The sequence below is a fragment of the Mus caroli genome, unplaced genomic scaffold (genome assembly GCF_978045245.1).
Source record: "Mus caroli unplaced genomic scaffold, Mus_caroli_1 scaffold_20, whole genome shotgun sequence".
NCBI classification, from domain to species: Eukaryota; Metazoa; Chordata; class Mammalia; order Rodentia; family Muridae; genus Mus; species Mus caroli.
This window is the reverse complement of record NW_028227275.1, coordinates 44,136,718-44,154,799: the sequence shown is the minus strand read 5'-3', so window position 1 is coordinate 44,154,799 and position 18,082 is coordinate 44,136,718. Positions and strand designations below refer to the sequence as shown.

Genomic DNA, 18,082 nt, shown 5'->3' with positions numbered 1-18,082 from the left:
AGTGTCACTGCAGCAGACCCTGCCTGGCACTTGGCATGCACTTCTGGGCGCTGTCCATGGTTGCAGCATCTTTCAGCGCACCGCGTCAGGAGGCCACCGCGGGGCTCTGCGATTGGCCAAGGAGCCCCTCGCCACCCCCACCAGCTGCCCCGCGTCAGGGCCCCCAGGCGCGTGCCAGCAAGCTGGTGGCGGTCCCTGGGCTCCCGGGCGGCACACCCACTTTCCTTATTAGGACAGAGTCGGAGCTGGAGCTGCCGCGGGGCGTGGGCTGGGCAAGCCGCCCAGAGGAAGCAAGGAGGGCTCAGTCCCGGCCGGCCCGCCTAGGGAGCGGCTGGTCCCTGCGCAAAGCGACCACTTTCTGGAGATCCCGCTCAAGTCCACCGCAGCTCTTCTCTCTCGGCGCTCTCCATCTGGACCCCTGGTCCCAGTCCCTAGCAGAGACATGGAAGAATTTTTGCAACGCGCCAAATCTAAACTGGTAAATTGAAGCTGCAGGGGTGCGTGTGTATGTGTGTCTGAGTGTGGGTGTGTGCCGCTGGAGTCCGGAGGAAAGGATGCGCAGCAGAGGAGGATGAGGAGGGTGAAAACAACTTTGCGGATTACTTGTCTGTGTGTGCAAGCTGCACCAGCGAAGAACATCTGCAACTCTAGTCTCAGCGATCTTCCTCCGCAGTCAGGCAAGGTGCAGAGGTGGAGTGGTGAGGCCTGTCTGAACTGATGTGACTGGTCTCCTGAGCCTCAGTCCTGAGAGAGTTTGCTTTCGAAGGACAGTGGGTGAAGGAGGGTGGTGATCCTCCGGGAGGAAAAAAGTCCAGCTTTCCCCAGATGCAAGACCTGTAGGTGTGAAAAGGAAGAACCTAGCCCTGGGACAGTACTTAGGCTGGGAGTGGCAAAGCCCTTGTGAGGGCCAGGGCTCTGCCTGGATCAGGGTGGCAACTCTCAGAGCCTGCTCAGAGCTGAACTTAGAGGCATTCCATGGTATTCTCCACACCCTGTGGCAGAGGCTGAAGGTTGAGGGGGCTTCATTCGGAGGTTGATGGGGCTGAGGGGAGAGCCCTGCATGATGGTCTTGTGCATTTTTTCTGTCTGAAAATGTAAACAATAAACTGCAATTTCATTGTGTTTCCACATTTGCTACCCATTCGGAACAGGAGAGGCACTTTTCTCTAGCATGGCAATAATAATAATGACCATAAAGGAAATGTTTCAGTCTTGGCACTTAAAAAACAAAAGGGAGGCTTATTTAGAAAGTGTACCTTTTGTGAAGACCAAAAGTACCTTTATGGGTTTGGCATAAGAGAAAATACATAATGTATGATGCCTGTTACCTTTAAACCCTCACAGAAGAAGCTACTAAAAGTCTGTTGAGGTGGTGCCTCCAATATAAGGCAGGATGTCATCGGGCAAAACAAAGGGCAGGGAGGGCCACCAGAGCATCAAGTGCAGACATCTTTCTTTTTAAAAAGAGGCCATTGAGGTTGATTAAAGCTGATACTTTGTTTCCTGCCTTTAGTCCATCCCGACTTCCAGACTGGCAACCAGCAGTGTTTGGGAGGATTAGTTTCAGATTTGAGAAAGTGTCTGATCACTTCTGTGGGTTTTGACCCCTTAGAAGTTTCACTAAGATACACTGGAAAAAGAAAAGAAAGCCATTTACTGCAGAAACTCAGTCGCTGCCTTGTGTCTTAGGCTCAGCTCACCTAGGAATAGGAGAAAGATGTTGGAAACGTGAAGTCAACCCTGGAAGCTTGTGGGATGTGCCTGTGTGTCAGCAGATAGGGACCGAGTATGAATGCAGAGTCTGGGACAGAGGCTATGGTCCATCATATATGTTGTCTTGGTTTCTAACAGTAATGTTCAGACTGTGTGGTCCGCTGTGAGTCTCATTTCTGAACAATTCCTGGAATGGAGATTCGCTTTCAGAATCATCAGCTGAAAGTGATGTCTAATTTATTTACTGAGTCCCTTCATTAGACGACCAATTGCTCTACATCATTAAAAAAAAAAAAGAACTGGAAAAAGGAGGTTGTTTGAAATTGTTACCAGCTTCCTGCATTAGCCAGAGGAACAATTATAGCTAAATTGGTCTTTTCTTAGAATAGACTTCTGGCTAGAAATTACAATTAACCTTTCTCACTCAGCCTCCAAAAATGTGTGTGTTCACTTTTGGCCACCACACATTTCTCCTAATAAACGTTTTCAATAATAAAATTCATGCTTAATATACAATATTCAAGAAGAAGTTGTTCTCAACTGATAAGGGGTAGTGACCCCTTTGGGAGTTGCATATTAGATATCCTGCATATCAGATACCTACATTGCAATTCACACCAGAAGCAAAATTACAATTACGAAGTAGCATCAGAGATCATTTTATGTTTGAGGGCCACGACAACATGAGGAACTGTATTAAAGGGTTGCAGCGTTAGGAGAACCACCACTTTAAGTGGTGTTTTCCTTGGTGAAATATGTCTGTCAACATGCCTTTTGTTTTTGAAAAGTTTATTCATAGTAAAATAGTAGGCTTTCCAAAATTCCATGCTCTGGGAATGCTCTGGAAAGCCTTGTAAGGAAAAGAAATTTACTGTTCTGATTTTTGTACTTAACTTTTGTTAGACTCGTAATTAGAACAGAACTGTAGATAAGCTGTTTCCTATTCAAAGTTAATATAGATTGATCTATATGATACTTAAAGCCGCCTGATTGCCAGATTTTCCTCTTGTTTTGTTATTTATTTTGATAGATTGTAGCTGTATCTTTGAATGGTTTAAAATGGTTGAGGTTCCTTTTGAGGTTTAAACATGGGCTGGCTACTTTCAGGAGACAATGAAGACTTCAGACTAGGAAGTGGCCTTGCTATGAGCCATGGTTATATTCTCTAAGAACCAAAACTTGGGAGCTCTGAGCCTGGTTAGGCCTGCAATCCCAGAAACTAGCAACTTGGAGGCAGGAGAATCACAAGGTTGAGGCCTGCCTGGGCTATAGAATGAGTTCAAGACAGCCTGAAAACCTTGGTGAGACAAGATTTCAAAGGAGAGAACCCATGGAAGGTCTCAGTCCCACCCCTGGCTCCGTAAACCAAACCAACAAACAAAACACTTTGGAGAGATTTCTCTGCTTTCCCCTCTTAAGACCATTTGGTATTCGTCATTGTTGAGAGGAGACGGTTTTCATTCCAGGCCCTATATTAAACTAGAAGGAGGAGATGAGTCCAGTAAGAGGATGAGAGCAAGGACCAAGCCAAGGGCAACCGCAGCCAAGGGGAGCTACTATTGTGTGGATGGAGATGCCTTCCAAACCCCATGAGAACGCAGCTATGCTTCTGTTCTCCATGGCCACTGCTGGATATTGAAACGAAAGGGAGAAGACATTTTTCTTCTCTTTGCCAGCATTCCCTGGCTCTTCCCCTACCCGTCCATGCAGACTTGGAACAGAGGCAGAAACAGTTCTGAAGTTCAGATCAGCCCATTCAGGTTCTACCTCGCTTTCTGTTCTATTAACGGTTTGTATGTTTATGTCTTTCTTACTTACACTATTCCTGTGTAGGAGAGCTTGAAGAGGGAAGGTGGGGAAGAAGGGATTCCTGCCTGTGATTTGGGAAATGTTCCCAGGTTCCCAGAATTCCTCTCAGAAGAGTGTTCAGGTCAAGAACTAATTCATGGAAGTAAACTTCAAGTTATCATGAACTTTGGGGGAGGAATTATAACTATAACCAAGGGATGATAACCTGTGGGTGAATAGAGAGCCGTGGCATTTGTCTGGCAAGAAGCCAGAGTGCCCATATTGAGTAGACCAGTTGCTGAGCCTCCTGTACATCCAGATACCACGAGCTGATGCAATTTACACAGCTGCTGGTGGGTGGAGACCGCTGCCTCCCACACCAGGTCATGAGTCAGCCTTGGAGGGTCATCTGCTGCTTCTAGAAAAACAGGACACATCCGATATCCAAGGAATGCTGTTTGTAAAGTGAATGTGGCGTCATGCCTGCAGACCAGGGGCACATCTGCCACGTCAGCAGTGACAGCTGAGGCACTCATGTCCGCAGTGGGACTTCTAGAGGAGACAAATGCAGTGTGGGCTGATTGTTAGTGTATACTCAGGGATGTATAACACTGGAACAAGAATTCACAGATTCAACTCTTCCTGAACAACTGCCTTGGAAAGAAGTGCCGTGCACAGGCGTGCACACACACCTATGTGTGGAGGTCAGAGGACAATTTGCGGGAGTTAGTCCTCTCTTATCCCTATGTGGGTCCCAGAGATCAAACTGAGGTTTGTCATCCTTTACCCATGGAGCCATTTCTCAGAACCCCGAAAAGAGATTTTTAAGAAGCATTTGGGAAAGGACCACAGTGGTAAGGGGCAATAATAATGGAACTCTTAAGTATTCTGATCTGGGGTCACAGGATTGGTTTCCACCAAGCATGAGTTCAGGAACCGTTTTCCTGTTTTGATTTTTTGAGGTAGGGTCTCTTGTAGACCAGGATGGCCTTGAGATTTTGAAACTCTGCCTCTCTATCTCTGGGTTTACAGTCATACTCTACCATTCCCTGCTTGAGTCACTGCCCTCTGCTCGGAGCATTTATGAACAGGAAATCAGGCTTCTAAACCAATTCTGTGAGTGCAGTATCATCTGCTTGTGGGCTGGTGAGAAATGAGCCCTTGACTAGGTAAAAAGTCATCTCCATTTCTCACTGTGGAATAATCCAGACCAGCAGCTGAGAATTGCTTTAGCCTCAGGACCTTTAAAAAACAATCAGACCATACCTTTTCCCAGCAACCCGATGTCAGAGTGCAGTGGTCTGTCTCAAAGAAAAGAGCTGCCCATTGCTATTTACACAGCAGCTTGGGTCCTGGAGGGCATGTGATCAATGGACAGGGTACTTTTCAGTCTGTGGTTTGGGGATATTTTATGTCACCTAAAAAAAGCGGCCAGGTTTGGTGTAGCCTGCTTGCCACTAAGCACTGTTTCTTTGAGTGGATATTGCTGTTTTTTGGTTTTTTTTTTTTTTTTTTTTTTTTTTTTGAGTTTGGAGCACCAATCTGAGACACTCTTGCAAGGCATGGTGTCTTCGTGAAAAAAAGCTCATGCTTTCTTGGCATGCCCCTTTCTCCAGAGTTCCATCTTAACAGGAAAGAATGGGAATGGGATGGTGGGGTTGAAAAAAAGCTGTAAAAGAGGAGAGAGCCAATAGGCAATGAATATGACATGGCTTTGGTCATTGACTCTTCTTGGCTCCTAGGGTGACTGGGGAGTCACAGAGTTTGTAGTTGTTTGGAGAAAACAGAAAAGAGGCTAGACTGGTTATGAAGGCGGTGGCATTCATGTAGACCTTGACATACATAGTACCTCTGGGTTCATGCCGTACACAGCCTGCACAGCCATGTGGCTTCCCTATCTGAGATACCAAAATAGTCTATTCATAGGCTCTGGCATCACCCCAGATCCTTTCTTTGACCTTTGGGCTTTGGTGTCCAGAGAGGGAAAGTATTCATCCTGAGAGACGTAGTGAAGCCAATGGAGCTCTCTATTGCCCTGAAAAGTTAGACCCACAGAGGTAGCTTTAAAGCTGAGAAATATATAATGGTATTTACTTTGTGTGTGTGTGGTTTTTCTGTTTGTTTTTTTTTGTTTTTTGTTTTTTGTTTTGTTTTTGTATAATCAAAATGAGATGACTATGGCTCTTAGCACGGAGCTTAGAGCAATGACTCCCCTCTCCACTCACTCCCAAGCTGCTCTCCTGCTATAGGACATTATGATAATGAAGGGCATTGTGGGTCATCCAGTTTATGCATCTGGAAACAGCCTCTCCTTCACCCTTGACTGCAATGACCAACATACTGGAATTCTACAATAGCTCTCAGGCTGCAAAGGAGCCTCAAATGGATCTGGCACTCAGAGCTGAAAGCATCTTCTATCCACCCTCCACCCCTCCTCACTTAAAACCTTGAGCATTGCTGTAGCCTCTCGACCAATTTCTCCATCTTAAAATCTTGTGGTTACTTTCCATCTCTCTTAGAGTATGAATAACATCCTTAGCACAACAATGCCATTACCCTCTTCTGGCTCCTCTGCCTTTACCTTTGGCTTATATAGCAGCTGCCACTTCTTCAAATGAGGTGAAGAAAGGAAATCCTCCCTGCCTACCCTGCCCTCTTCTTGTCTGTACACCAGCCTTTAAAAAATATGCTTTTAAATCTTCTATCTCAGTTTGTCATTATATTGGGCATGTTTGATTAATGCCGGTGTTCTAAGAGTAGAGAGTGGGGCCCCCACATGATTTTTGCTTACCATTGTATTTCTGTAACCTGGCATGGTGCTAGATGCTTGGATATGTCTTTTTTAGAATGAATGAAGCCATAAATCAAGAGTCCCAGTCAAGGCATGTCAGAATTCAGTGGCTCAATAAAAATTAAGAGCTGGATGGTCTAAATGCTCTCCGGTCTAAATCTGGAGCAGGACTGGTTAACAGTCTGCAAGATGCCGGGTTCATTGGCAAGAAGGTGGGGAGCTATGCAATGCTTTGCACATGGTAACACAAAATGTCCTTACGATGCTAGCTGTTATCCCTAGGTGCTTGGGATACGTAAATATTGACAGAACCAAAGCATGGGGGGAAGGGGCATATATAAGGCAAATCTTTGTAGAGCCACAACTAGTAAATGAAGGAATAATGGAATTGTTAGATCCAGACTTCTGTAGTGTGGTTTGGAGAGAAAAAGTTGGATGGTCTCCAATCCCAGCTCGCCCAACTTGCTCTGTGCACATACATTATTACTAAAAGCATCAGAGAGGTCGGCTGGGAAGACTTTCAACATCCCAGAGAGTAAGAGCAATGGTACAACATTTTTTTTTTGATGGGCCAGGGACATCCATACTTAGCACTGCACATATCATACATGGAACAAATTTATGAAGAGCTCTGAACCAGAGTTCTTGCCCAGCCGCTGGGGCTGAAGCAGGGCATAACAGTGATCATCCACTTACTTCATGTAACTCTCAGGCTGTGACCTGAATTTCCCAGGAATGCTGACGACCTTATAATGGAAAAGTCTAGACATCTTTGTATTCATGTGCAAAATCTGTATAGGTTTATGTATGTAATAGTCCATGTTTTGGAGCCAAGCACAATGACATTTAATTTCCTAAGCTTACTATTTTAGAAATAAAATTTCCTTTGTAGTTTTTATTTTTTTACTCCTTTTAAAATAAAAGGTATCTTTATTATGATTTGGCTTATTCTTCTAACTCCTGGCAAGAATACATAATAAATATACTTTATGATAATATATCTGGGATTGAATGTATGTTAACAATAAATTATGTCTAGCTAGGGTTCATTTGCTCACATCTGAGAACTAGATTTTTTTTTTTTTTTTGTAAAAGATAACTTGGATGAGCCCTTCAAACCAGTAGCTGAAATAGATATGGACAGAATCCAAAGCTTGTGTTCTTATCCTCTGTGTCTGCTGACCTCCCCGAAGACACTAAGGGACACACAATTGTGCATTTGCGACCTTGAACTATGAGTGCTAGACAACCATGGGAGAAGCTACTTACCTTGAATAGGAACTTAGATTTTCCTAGTTCATGAGTTCTGGGTTTGGAAGCACCTTGGGCAGCCTTCTGATCCATGTTTCTTGTCCCTGACTGCAGCATTGCCGCTGCATGTGGGTTCTGCAGCCAGATGCCCGATTGCAGATCCTGACTCTGACATTGCCAGCTAACAGCCACACCATCTTGAGTACTTTGCCTTCTTGAGTCTTGAGTTTCCTGTTTGGGAAGTGAGAAGGAGAAGAGAATCCCCTTTCTAATGCTACAGCAGGTGGGCACATGTCAAAATGAAGCCATGGTCTCCATCCATGGTAGCAGAAAGGTGGCAAGGGCCACTAGTGGACAAGAAAGCCTATTCACTGTCAAAGAGAAACCCTGTTCTGTGTCACAGACAACCCTGCTCCCTGTCACAGAAATGGGGGCAATTCTTATCTCACTTTATTTCAACCAGAATATCTGTTGTAGCTCTAAGAGGAATTTGCTTTGTTTAACACTATCAAGCCCCGGAGATAGGGAAGGTCACATCTCTGTGCTGTGGGTTTTATATTAAAAGCCTTGGACAACTGAACAATCAAGCAACACTATTGCACGTTTGTAATGAGATAAGCTGTGAGGTTGCGTGCCCAAAGGAGAAGAAGTAACTGGCAAGTTTTTTGGAGGACAGAGAATATGACTAGTTTTTAGTATAACTGGAACTAGTGTAGGTATTTGATGAAGTTTAATAATAAAAATGCATTGTAAGAGGCTAAAATGGGAAACAATATATAAGCGCTAAGGTCATGGGAGCACTATTTGGTTAGGCAGAGGGTCTCAGGGTTTTGACTGACCTGGGGAGCACGTTGTGGTTACTTTGATGGCTGCCTGTAAGGAGTGGTGACCTGCAGTGGGCACAGCTTGAAGGAGAGTTGTGTTGCTGCTGCTGTCTTGTGCCCAGCCTGCACTGGCTTTCCAGCATGCTCCTGTGGCGGTGCCACAGAGAACTAATGGTTGTGCTCAGCATGCAGAGTAAAGCAAAGGAGAAAGTGAACAAAAGACGGAATCAGAAGGGAGGAAAGAGAAAAGGGAGGGACAAAAAGATTCAGGGGAAGTGAAGTGTGCGTGGTGATGCAGCTTAGAAGAAAACCCGAAACCCAGCACAGGAGGAGTCTCAAAGCCAGCAATTCCCCTGTCTAAGCTCAATTCTCTGGCAGCCTGTGCCAGCCCAAAGTCTGTCCAGCATGGGGAAATTCAGCCGAGGTAGCTTTCCTTCGGACAGCTGAAATTGATTACTGAAACATACTGGGGACTGTCTCAGTTTCATTTCCTTTTGCTGTGATAAAATACACTGACAAAGCCAACTTAAGGGAGAAGGGTTTATTTGGCTCACAGTTCCAGGTTCCAGTCCATCATCATGGGGAAGTCAAGGTGGCAGGAACTTGATGCTGTTAAGTTACATGACATTCATAGTCAGGAGCATGCCAGTGGCCGGCTTGAGTTTCCCACTCTCATAAAGAGTTCCCTTGCCCAGGAAATGGTGTCCCCCACAGTGGATGGGTCTTTCCACTCCAATTAATATGATCGAGAAAAGCATGCATACACTTGTGCACAGGCCAACCTGATCTAGACAATTCCTCATTGAGGCTCTTTTCCTGGGTAATTCTAAACTGTGTCAAGTTGAAAATTCAAACTAACCATCACACCCACTGTTAAACTTTTCACAGGAGAATCCTGCAAGTTCTGTCTTCTGTCTGTGAGAAGACACCTCAAGATTGCTCAGGGCAAGGCCTGGGTTTGGTAAGAACACACAGCAGTCAGCTCCCATCACATGCACTAGCACCTTAATAAGCTCTTTGCCACAAAACTGCGTTTGCTTTTCTCCAGAGTAGATGATAGAAGTTGCTGATTGATTCTGATGGAAGTACAGTATAAACAAAAGCTAATCAAACAGTATCTTAAAGAAGTAAGCCTAGGCCTTTGGTGTGTACATTGCATTTAGTGTGAGGTAAATAGTTCTACGGATGAGTCTAACCCGTGGGTGACATACCAACTCTGATGTCACATCCATCCATCCATCCATCCATTATAGTAGCCAAGGGGGAAAGATCTGTAATCTTGGTGTACTGTTTAAGAGGAAAGTTATGGTGTGTAAGCAATTTCAGAAAAATAATTTTTATTAAGAGGACTAAGAGAGAAAAAGGAAGAAGCAGTTGCATGGAGAATGAGCTTTTGCTGTCCGGTGAGGCCTCATGAGTCAAGCAGGTAGGTTTGTGAAATGTATTTATCACAAGTGATCATGAGTTAGTGCGGAGGGTAATGGTACTATAAATATGAGCTGTGGGGAGGCATGAGTCCTTGGCATGCCTGAGATGTGAGTATTCACCTCAACTCCCACCTTGAAGCAATAATTCACTTGATTCTGGACTCTAGGAGAACATAGCCAAGACCGTGTGCATGAAACGGCCTTCGGGCAAAGCCTTAGAAGGATGCAGGGCAAACTCTTGCCAGTCTGTCAAATATTTGGGAGGGTTTTTATGAAGGAGCCCTATTTAGGAATCACATTTTTCTTTAGTTGAAAAATCAAGACCTATAAGGACCCACCTTCTTTAAAAAGGAAGCCTATTCATTTAATAAAGCCCAGATTTTTCCTGTGAAAACATTTCTTATATAAATTAATGAATGACTTTTGCATATAGAGAAATGTTCATGTTGGACTTCCTGCCTTTTCCCCCATAAAGGGCAGAAACAGAAACCTGTCCAAACCATACATTCTCTGCCTTCTTCAGGCATGTTTTCACAGACATGGTCATCTGGCCAGGCCAGCACCTGGCTCTAAGAATGCAGAAAGGCAGATGGTCAATTCAGTCCAGCTGTTTATAGCCTATGGGTATATCCAAGAGGACAACACACACCTGGCTGCTCCCAGGATAGAAGTACCCTGGGCCCCTCTCTTCAGAGGCTAGGGGTCACTGTCTGAACATCATTGTCTACTGAGTTTTGTCTTCTATGCTGGAGGTCCAGCTCAGGGCCTGATTAAGCCCTTTCCTAGCCAATGCCACCCTCAGTCTCTGAACTCTTTATTTTCTGAATTTCAATCTCGCCTGGCTTGTAGTAAGGTAGATTGGATTGGCTTCCTACCCCAATTGAAGAAACATCTTCTATCTCTCCTTGGCTACCAGAGAAAAGGCCATCAAAACCTTGCTGGCCTTTCCTTGTTGGTGGCTAGAGGCCTATAGCGAAAAGGGCAGCGTCTTCGCTGGTTCTTATTGAATTCATCCTCACTCCTTCATGCACTGAAGCCCTCCTTCTCAACAAATCTTACTCTTGCTTCCACGTGTATTGGATCAACTAAATTTAAATGCGGTTGTATGGGTGGGGTCTCAATTACTGTAGCATGGGCAAATTTTGATTGGCTACACTACTGAAGAACATGACATCCCTTTCCTTTGTCACTCTTCAATGTCAAAGGTCTCTCAGGAGGGTTGTGGTCTTAGGTGGTTTTCTCTCATTATATAGGAGACTTGAGCATCTACGGCCTTTGGTAGCCTCAGGGTTCCAAAATCAATTCCCTTAAAAACATTGAAGGATACTGTTATTGCTAGTAATTCAGAACATAGTATTCAGTTCATAATTGCTATTAATGTTTGTATCATAGATGAGAATGGGATCAGAGAGATGAAGTACAGCCTTGGCCAAGGACATACAGCCTTAACAAGGACTTTAGTAGGAGAGCTAAGTGAAGGATGCCTTTTCTGATTTCCCAGCATCTGTGGGGCCAAAAAGTTGGTCCATCCTTTCAAAAGATGGTCTGAAGGTCCTGGTGAGATGGCAGCTTGGGCTCATCTGCATAAAGGAGAATGATGGTGGTTGCCATGGAGATGGCTCAGCAGGTAAGAGCACTTATTGCTCTTGCAGAGGACCCAGGTTCAACTTCTGATACTTACATGGTGGTTCAAAACCATCCATTACCTCTGTGTCAGGGGATCCAGTGCCTTCTTCTGACCTCCACAGGCATCAGGTACCAAGCATGTGCATGCCTCACACATATCCATGCAGGGAAAACTTTCAGACTCATAAAATAAACATAAATAAATGTAAAATATTTTTTAAAGAATGATGGAATTAAAATACAGGGCACTTTTCCGGGAGGAGACCAGGTGACAGGGAAGTCCTCACATAGGAATACACACACTGAGCTTTGGAGGTTAGCGTGGCAGATTCTGATGTGCAATAGCAAGTGTGAGATTAATGAATGTGTCATTGGTAGAAGCATGCTGAGTACCACAGGGTCTGGAGACCAAATGTCACCAAGAATGGGAAGAGGTGCCCGAGAGACGGGGGCTGTGAAGAATCTGCGGGCTTATCTGATATACCTGTCATGGGACAATATAGATGCCAGTTCTGTTGATCTCCTTGAGAGTTCGATGTGGGAACGAAGTTTAATTGCCTACAATCAAAGCTCTTTCCCTGCTGCAGGAAAGGCATGTGATCTGATCAAATCCTTCCTTCCATTCTCTCTAGCTCACCCTCTCTTTTTCCTCTATTCTAACCCTCCTCCCCAACAAGTTCTTTATTGATGAACTAATGAATAGTTTTAGCTTAGGGAAGTCAGGTTCAGGATTAATCTAGGCTTTATAACTTGTAAGGGTAAAAACCCTGAAAATCCCGATCTTTCTCCTTGAGATCCCATGGTCTAATTGAAGGGCCGGTACACAGTGTGTAAGTCTAAACACCATGTCGAGATGGCTTTGCCTAGTCCAAGGAAATTTACTTGAGATGACTCTTCTTTCTTCTGAGTGTTCACTGGGAAGAGAAACCAAACAGAGCCTGTGCCGTGTAGATGCTAAATCATGAACATAAATATTGGCATGCTCTGAGGCAGACGGTTCTGGAAATGTATTATGTGCTGTATGTCAAAATTCCTAGCTAGACAACTCTTTTCTAAATACATTTTGGCTTTATAAAAAAAAAATCCACAAAGCATAAAGCATTGAGGGACAGGCAGGATCTATCAAATTAAATTCATGTCTTGCATGCCCAAAATTTCTAGTACCCCTGCTTCTGCCCAGAGTGCCTTTAAAATCTCCTTCTGCCAGTCCTGACATCCGCTGTGCTCTGGTCAACACTTGATTGTAACCACAATACTTAGGTATTATTAGTCCCACTCTATAGAGGGGGAAACTGAGGCCGAAAGATGTCAATGTAGCACACTCTCTGCAGAGGGCTAGTAAATGTCTTTAACTTTCTAGAACACCGTGCCAAGATTCTTAGCCTACTTTGCATTCAACAAACACAGGGACACAATAGTCTTCAGAAAAGAGTGTCCAGTAGGTAGGACATCTTAGATCTTGGAGAACACAGACTTCGTGACTACAGATTGTAGCATGCTCTCAGGAGGTGTTGATGCTGTCAGCCCAAAGTCACTGTGTGAATAGTGGAGTTCTGGGTCATGGATTGGCCAGGAAGTGGGAATCACCACTCATGTCCCCTTTAGGAGATAATGGCCAACAGGAAATGGAGCTGTGTCTGGGAGGTCTGGCCTTACCGCAGTCACACTGCCTGTGAGAGGCCTGAGGCCTCCCGGATCTTCTAGAACAAGAAATGTAAGCCCAGGGGATAAATATGCAGCTATCCCCCTTCCGGTAGGAGTGTAATTGGTTTGGGAGGACAAAGACTCAGCAGTGCTTCCATGCAGATCATCTTTGGTTCTAATCACCAACCCTACACTCATTTGTGGTGTTGTATGGGTTAAAATTAGCTTATGTCCCTTAGTTTTGTGATACAAAGCACAAGGATTTGGGGCTTCTCAGGACCTGGCAGCAAGAAGAAAGGAGAGAAAGCAGTGGGCTTTCCTGGAGACAGTGGAGACAAGAACTGAAGAAGGGACTGGCTTCCTTAGAAATGCAGAGCCTAAACAGAATACACAAGATACAGTCCACAGGACTCAAAAGAATCAAGAAGCTGAAGTGCCCAAGTGAAGACCAGCAGAAAGAATGTAAACAGAAAACCTCAGGAAATAGAAGGTTGGGGGGACCCCCCCCCCCAGAATGCACCAGAGACCTGGGAGGTGAGAGACTTCCAGGACTCATAGGGAGGGACCTTTGATGAAATGCCCGACAGTAGAGAGAGGAAACTTATAGAGCCCACCTCCAGCAGAAAGACAGGACATCATTTCACAGTCACATCTCTGAACCATAATTGTTCCTGTCTGAAAGAATTACAGGGATGGAAATGGAGAGGGGCCTGAGGAGAAGGTCCAGTGACAGGCCCAAAGTGAGATCCAGCTCAAGGGGAGGCCTCAAGGCCTGACACTATTACTGAGGCTATGGAGCACTCACAAAGAGGGATCTATCATGACAGCCTTCCAAAGGACCCAACAAGCAGCTCATAGAGTCAGATGCAGATATTTGCACACAACCAATGGACAGAAGCAGCTGACCCCTATTGTTGAATTAGGGAAGGCTGAAAGAAGCTGGGGAGAAGGGTGGTTCTGTAGAAGGACCAGCAAGCAGTCTTAATTAATCTGGACCCCCGAGATCTTTCAAACACTGGACCACCAAACAGACAGCATACACCAGCTTATATGAGGCCCCCAACACACACACAGTAGAGGACTTCCGGGTCTGCGTTTATTCAGAGATGATGCACCTAACCCTCAAGAGGCTGGAGGCCCCAGGGAGTTTAGAGGTTAGGTGTGGTGGGGGGTGGGGGCTCCACATGGAGATGGGGTAGGGTGGGGAGGAGGTGTGGGGTGTGGAGCAGTCGGAGGATAGATAGGGAGGAGCGGGGAATGGAATATGGAGTGTAAAATATGAATTACAAATAAAATTAAATTAAAAAAAAAAAGAAAAGTAAAGAAATGCAGAACCTTAGCTGGATCCTTAACTAGCTCAGGAGCACAGTGAAGTTCTCCGCTGCTCTCAGGGTCTTGCCTTCAGTAGCATCTGAGTGAAACTTTCTGTTTGAAAACTGTGTATGTTCTCTCCCTTCTCCCTGGTCTCTGGTTACTTTACACCATGCTTCTGTTTCCTTGGTGCCATGTCTCGGGCAGTGCTTTTTGCCATCTTCATGGTTGTTTGCTCTGTTTCTCTGTCCCCACTCTCCCTCCCTTCTGTTGGGGATGCTTGCTCCCTTGAGTCCTGCTGTTACTTAAGGGCTTCCTTTATAATTCATGCCCTTCCTTTCTTCTTGTTGAAGGCTTTTGCTTAGTCACTCTGCTTTGGTGTGTTCCTTGTTCAGACTTTTATTTCCTGTGGGACCTTAGAGCCTTTCTGTTCCTTTTCCTTTAATACAGAATTCTGTTTCTCTAAACATGAGGGCTCAGAGTAGCTTCCTTCAGTTTTGAGCATGATCAGCAGACATGGACTTTTCTAGAATCATTTAAGTACTGCTCCGTATAGATTTCACTGAATTGTGCTGTAGCAGCAGAATCGGGGTATCTGGTAGCTTTCAAGGCAAAGATGGATTCCCTGTTCTGCTCACTCCTTATTCAAGGTCAGCTCAGGTGCCAAGTACCTTCTGGGTTGTAGGTTCAGGATAAAGGAACAACAGCCCCTGGGACATGCTGGCCTTGTGGCAGAAGAGTGAGAGAGCTGGAAGGATCCAGCAGTTAGATTTTTGTTTTGTTTTGTCCTGGGGATCAAACCCAGGGCCTTGTACATGCTAGATCCCAAGCAAGCATTCAAACAGTGGGCTACAAACCCAGCCCTGGGAATGATTCTGAAAGTTTCTGTGCAGAATTGGGATGAATCTCTTCTGAGGGAGGTCAGAAAGACAATGAAAGTAAGAGGCTGTGGGAAGGGAAAGAAGTTTGTCCTTCTGTAGTATGACTGAAGTTCTCTTGCCAACCAAGAGTCAATTTTATAAAAATTTTGCAGCCTAGTGTGGTGGTGCATGCCTTTAATCCCAGCACTTGGGAGGCAGAGGCAGGCGAATTTCTGAGTTCTAGGCCAGCCTGGTCTACATAGTGAGTTCCAGGACAGCCAGGGCTACACAGAGAAACCCTGTCTCGAAAAACAAACAAAAAAAATTTTTTTTGCATAAAGACTACCTCACTGTGATATTTCTTTGCAATATTTCAAATAAAAATGTTAAGATAGCAAGGTCTATACTTAGAATCCAAGTGATTACCTCTGAATATGGCTATATTCCTTTTCCAGATGTATACCTCCAATTTTAGGGGAGGGGGGCAATTTCACAAACAAGACCATAAATTTCATCTACAGTAAAAATGAGTCTTAATGCCTTGTGCAATCCTTTGGGGCCCATGAATTTATCTTACCACCAGAATTGTATACCATGCATCCCATGAGCCATTTTCTAACTGCATTTACTGGAAAAGGGGAAAAATATATTTCCTCACCAGTGCTTTGAGATGTACCTTCAGCCACCCAGGCCATACATATAGCAATTATAGAAGCACTTAACACAATTCTCTTGAGAAGTCCACAATCACACCTGAGTACGTACTATCCTTTACCAAGTACCTCTCTCCAATGCCTGTGCTTGAATCAGTGTTTAACTCTTACCCTTCCCAGTCCCAACTTGGCTTCACATTCACTTGACATGAGATTTTTTTTTCTTGTGGTGATGACAAGAATCCTGGCATCAGCTGAGTAAGGGTCTTTGAAAAGAACTCACTCTACTACAAATGGCAATGTGAAGCTTGAAGCCGTGTCTTAGAAGCACACTCATGATTGCTGTCATTGTCGCTTCATCAGTCAAAGCAAGCCCAGTGGCCATGCTGAAAACCACTGGCGTGGGACTTACATTCTGTTCCAAATCCAGGTATGCACTGTGAGGTATATTCATGGAACAAGGTTGCATTATTGCACCTTTGCATCAAGGAAAGCTAATAAGTAGGAATGATTTGTAGTCTGCAAAATTGTTTATAGCTAGAAGTCAACCTGTCCTAGGTAGGGTAGGGATGGGATGGGGGTACTGGATAGAACCACCTTGCATTATATTAGTGGTCATTTCAGTGGGTTAGCTTGTCACAAAACAAAAATGTTGATTAAAAATCATGAGCTTGTTGGGCAGTTGTCTTTGCTATGAATCACCTCTCTGTTCAGTTAACGGTTGGATACAAGCCATTTTCACAACCACCTATAAGGAGAGCTTCAGGCTGAGTCTGTGTACCAAGTTAGTGGCTTTTGGAAGCTAGGCTGATTCTTTGAAGCCATCAGGGGAACATTTGTGAAACAAGGGCTCCTAGGAAAACCCTTCTCATTCCCTGTGCCTCAGAATACTTACAATAGAGTGCTCCTTGTGGGGCTTTCAAGATTAAATTCATATATGATATGTGTTTGATGCATAATAATAATACATGGGTATGGGCTTTGCTGTTCTTAGTGACTTCTGCATATGGACTTCTGGGAAACATTGAAGACTTCAAGGTCACCTAATTTAGAATCAATAGATAATCAGACTTATACTCCGGAGTTCAAGGTTTATTATTAAAATGAAACTCCCAGAGCAGAGTGATGTCAACATTTGGCCTCTTGACAAAATCAGTTACATTTCAGATCTCAGATGTGGAGATCTCAGGCTGTGCTTGCCTGCTTCCAGTCATTGTGTGGAAAGTTCTTTAAAAGCTGTTACATATAATTCCTGGATTATTAGCTCATTACTGTACCTATTGGCCACATGAGCAGGGTGATACCCAAGGACAGTAGCATGTTACTGTAAAATTGTAAACTAGGGTGGGGAGCAGAGGAAGTCAGTGGTGCGACACTTGGGGGCAGGTCTTGGTAGACATTAGAGATATACTTATAGATGCTGGGGAGGAATTTACTGAGTCACCATGAGGCTTCTGGCTCACAGGGCTGTTGTTTCTTGTATCCTATTCTCTGAGCCTGCAAGCTGGAGGGTGAAAGAAGCAAAGCAAAGGTGGAGGAACCAAATGTCAAGTTCAATTACTTCTTGGTGTGGGAACTCAGATACATTCCTGGACCTAGGTTGATTTATAAAATAATATATTGTACTTATCCATCCTGACACATGGAAAAGCAGTATGTAAATTATTTTAATCTTTACTGAATAATTTTATTTTCACAATACCTGTTTCTAGTTACTCCAGTTTTGCTTTACTCTTATGGGCAGAAAAGAATAGAGTCATGTTTTAAGCTCTTTAGCAGATGTTGATCTCTTTCGACTCTTCGGACACCATTTAAAATGTTACTCATTGGTATGAGTTTATGACTGTGTGCATATATGGTGTGTATGTAAAGCATCCATGTCCTACAGCGTTATGTGGGGGTCAGAGGACAATTCCAGAAGTCAGTTATTCCTTTCACGTCATTGAGGCAAGTTCTCTCATCTCTGCCGCACTGGAAGATACTGGGATTCCAGGTGCTTACCATGGCATCTGGCTTATTTCACAAGAGTTCCTATGACTGCACTCAGAACACAAATGCTTACCTCCTGATCTGTCTCTCAGACCTCCAATCCATTTTGATGTAATAATTAGACATTTACAAAACATTAATGACATCTCCTTTCCCCTCTCTGAATCCTTTTCTGCTATCCTGGTAAACCTCAGGTAGTCAGAAC

General features: G+C 44.4%; 1 protein-coding gene across 1 annotated transcript in view; it reads left to right on the top strand.

Moving 5' to 3' along the window:
- Window positions 1-299: 299 nt before the first annotated feature.
- Window positions 300-18,082, top strand: part of Prune2 (prune homolog 2 with BCH domain) — a 267,188-nt gene continuing 249,405 nt past the window's right edge. Inside the window, exon 1 of the mRNA XM_085833931.1 lies at window positions 300-478. Within this exon, the coding sequence (XP_085690057.1) occupies window positions 443-478 (36 nt within the window). The 5' untranslated portion in view covers window positions 300-442. The remainder of the gene's footprint in view (window positions 479-18,082) is intronic.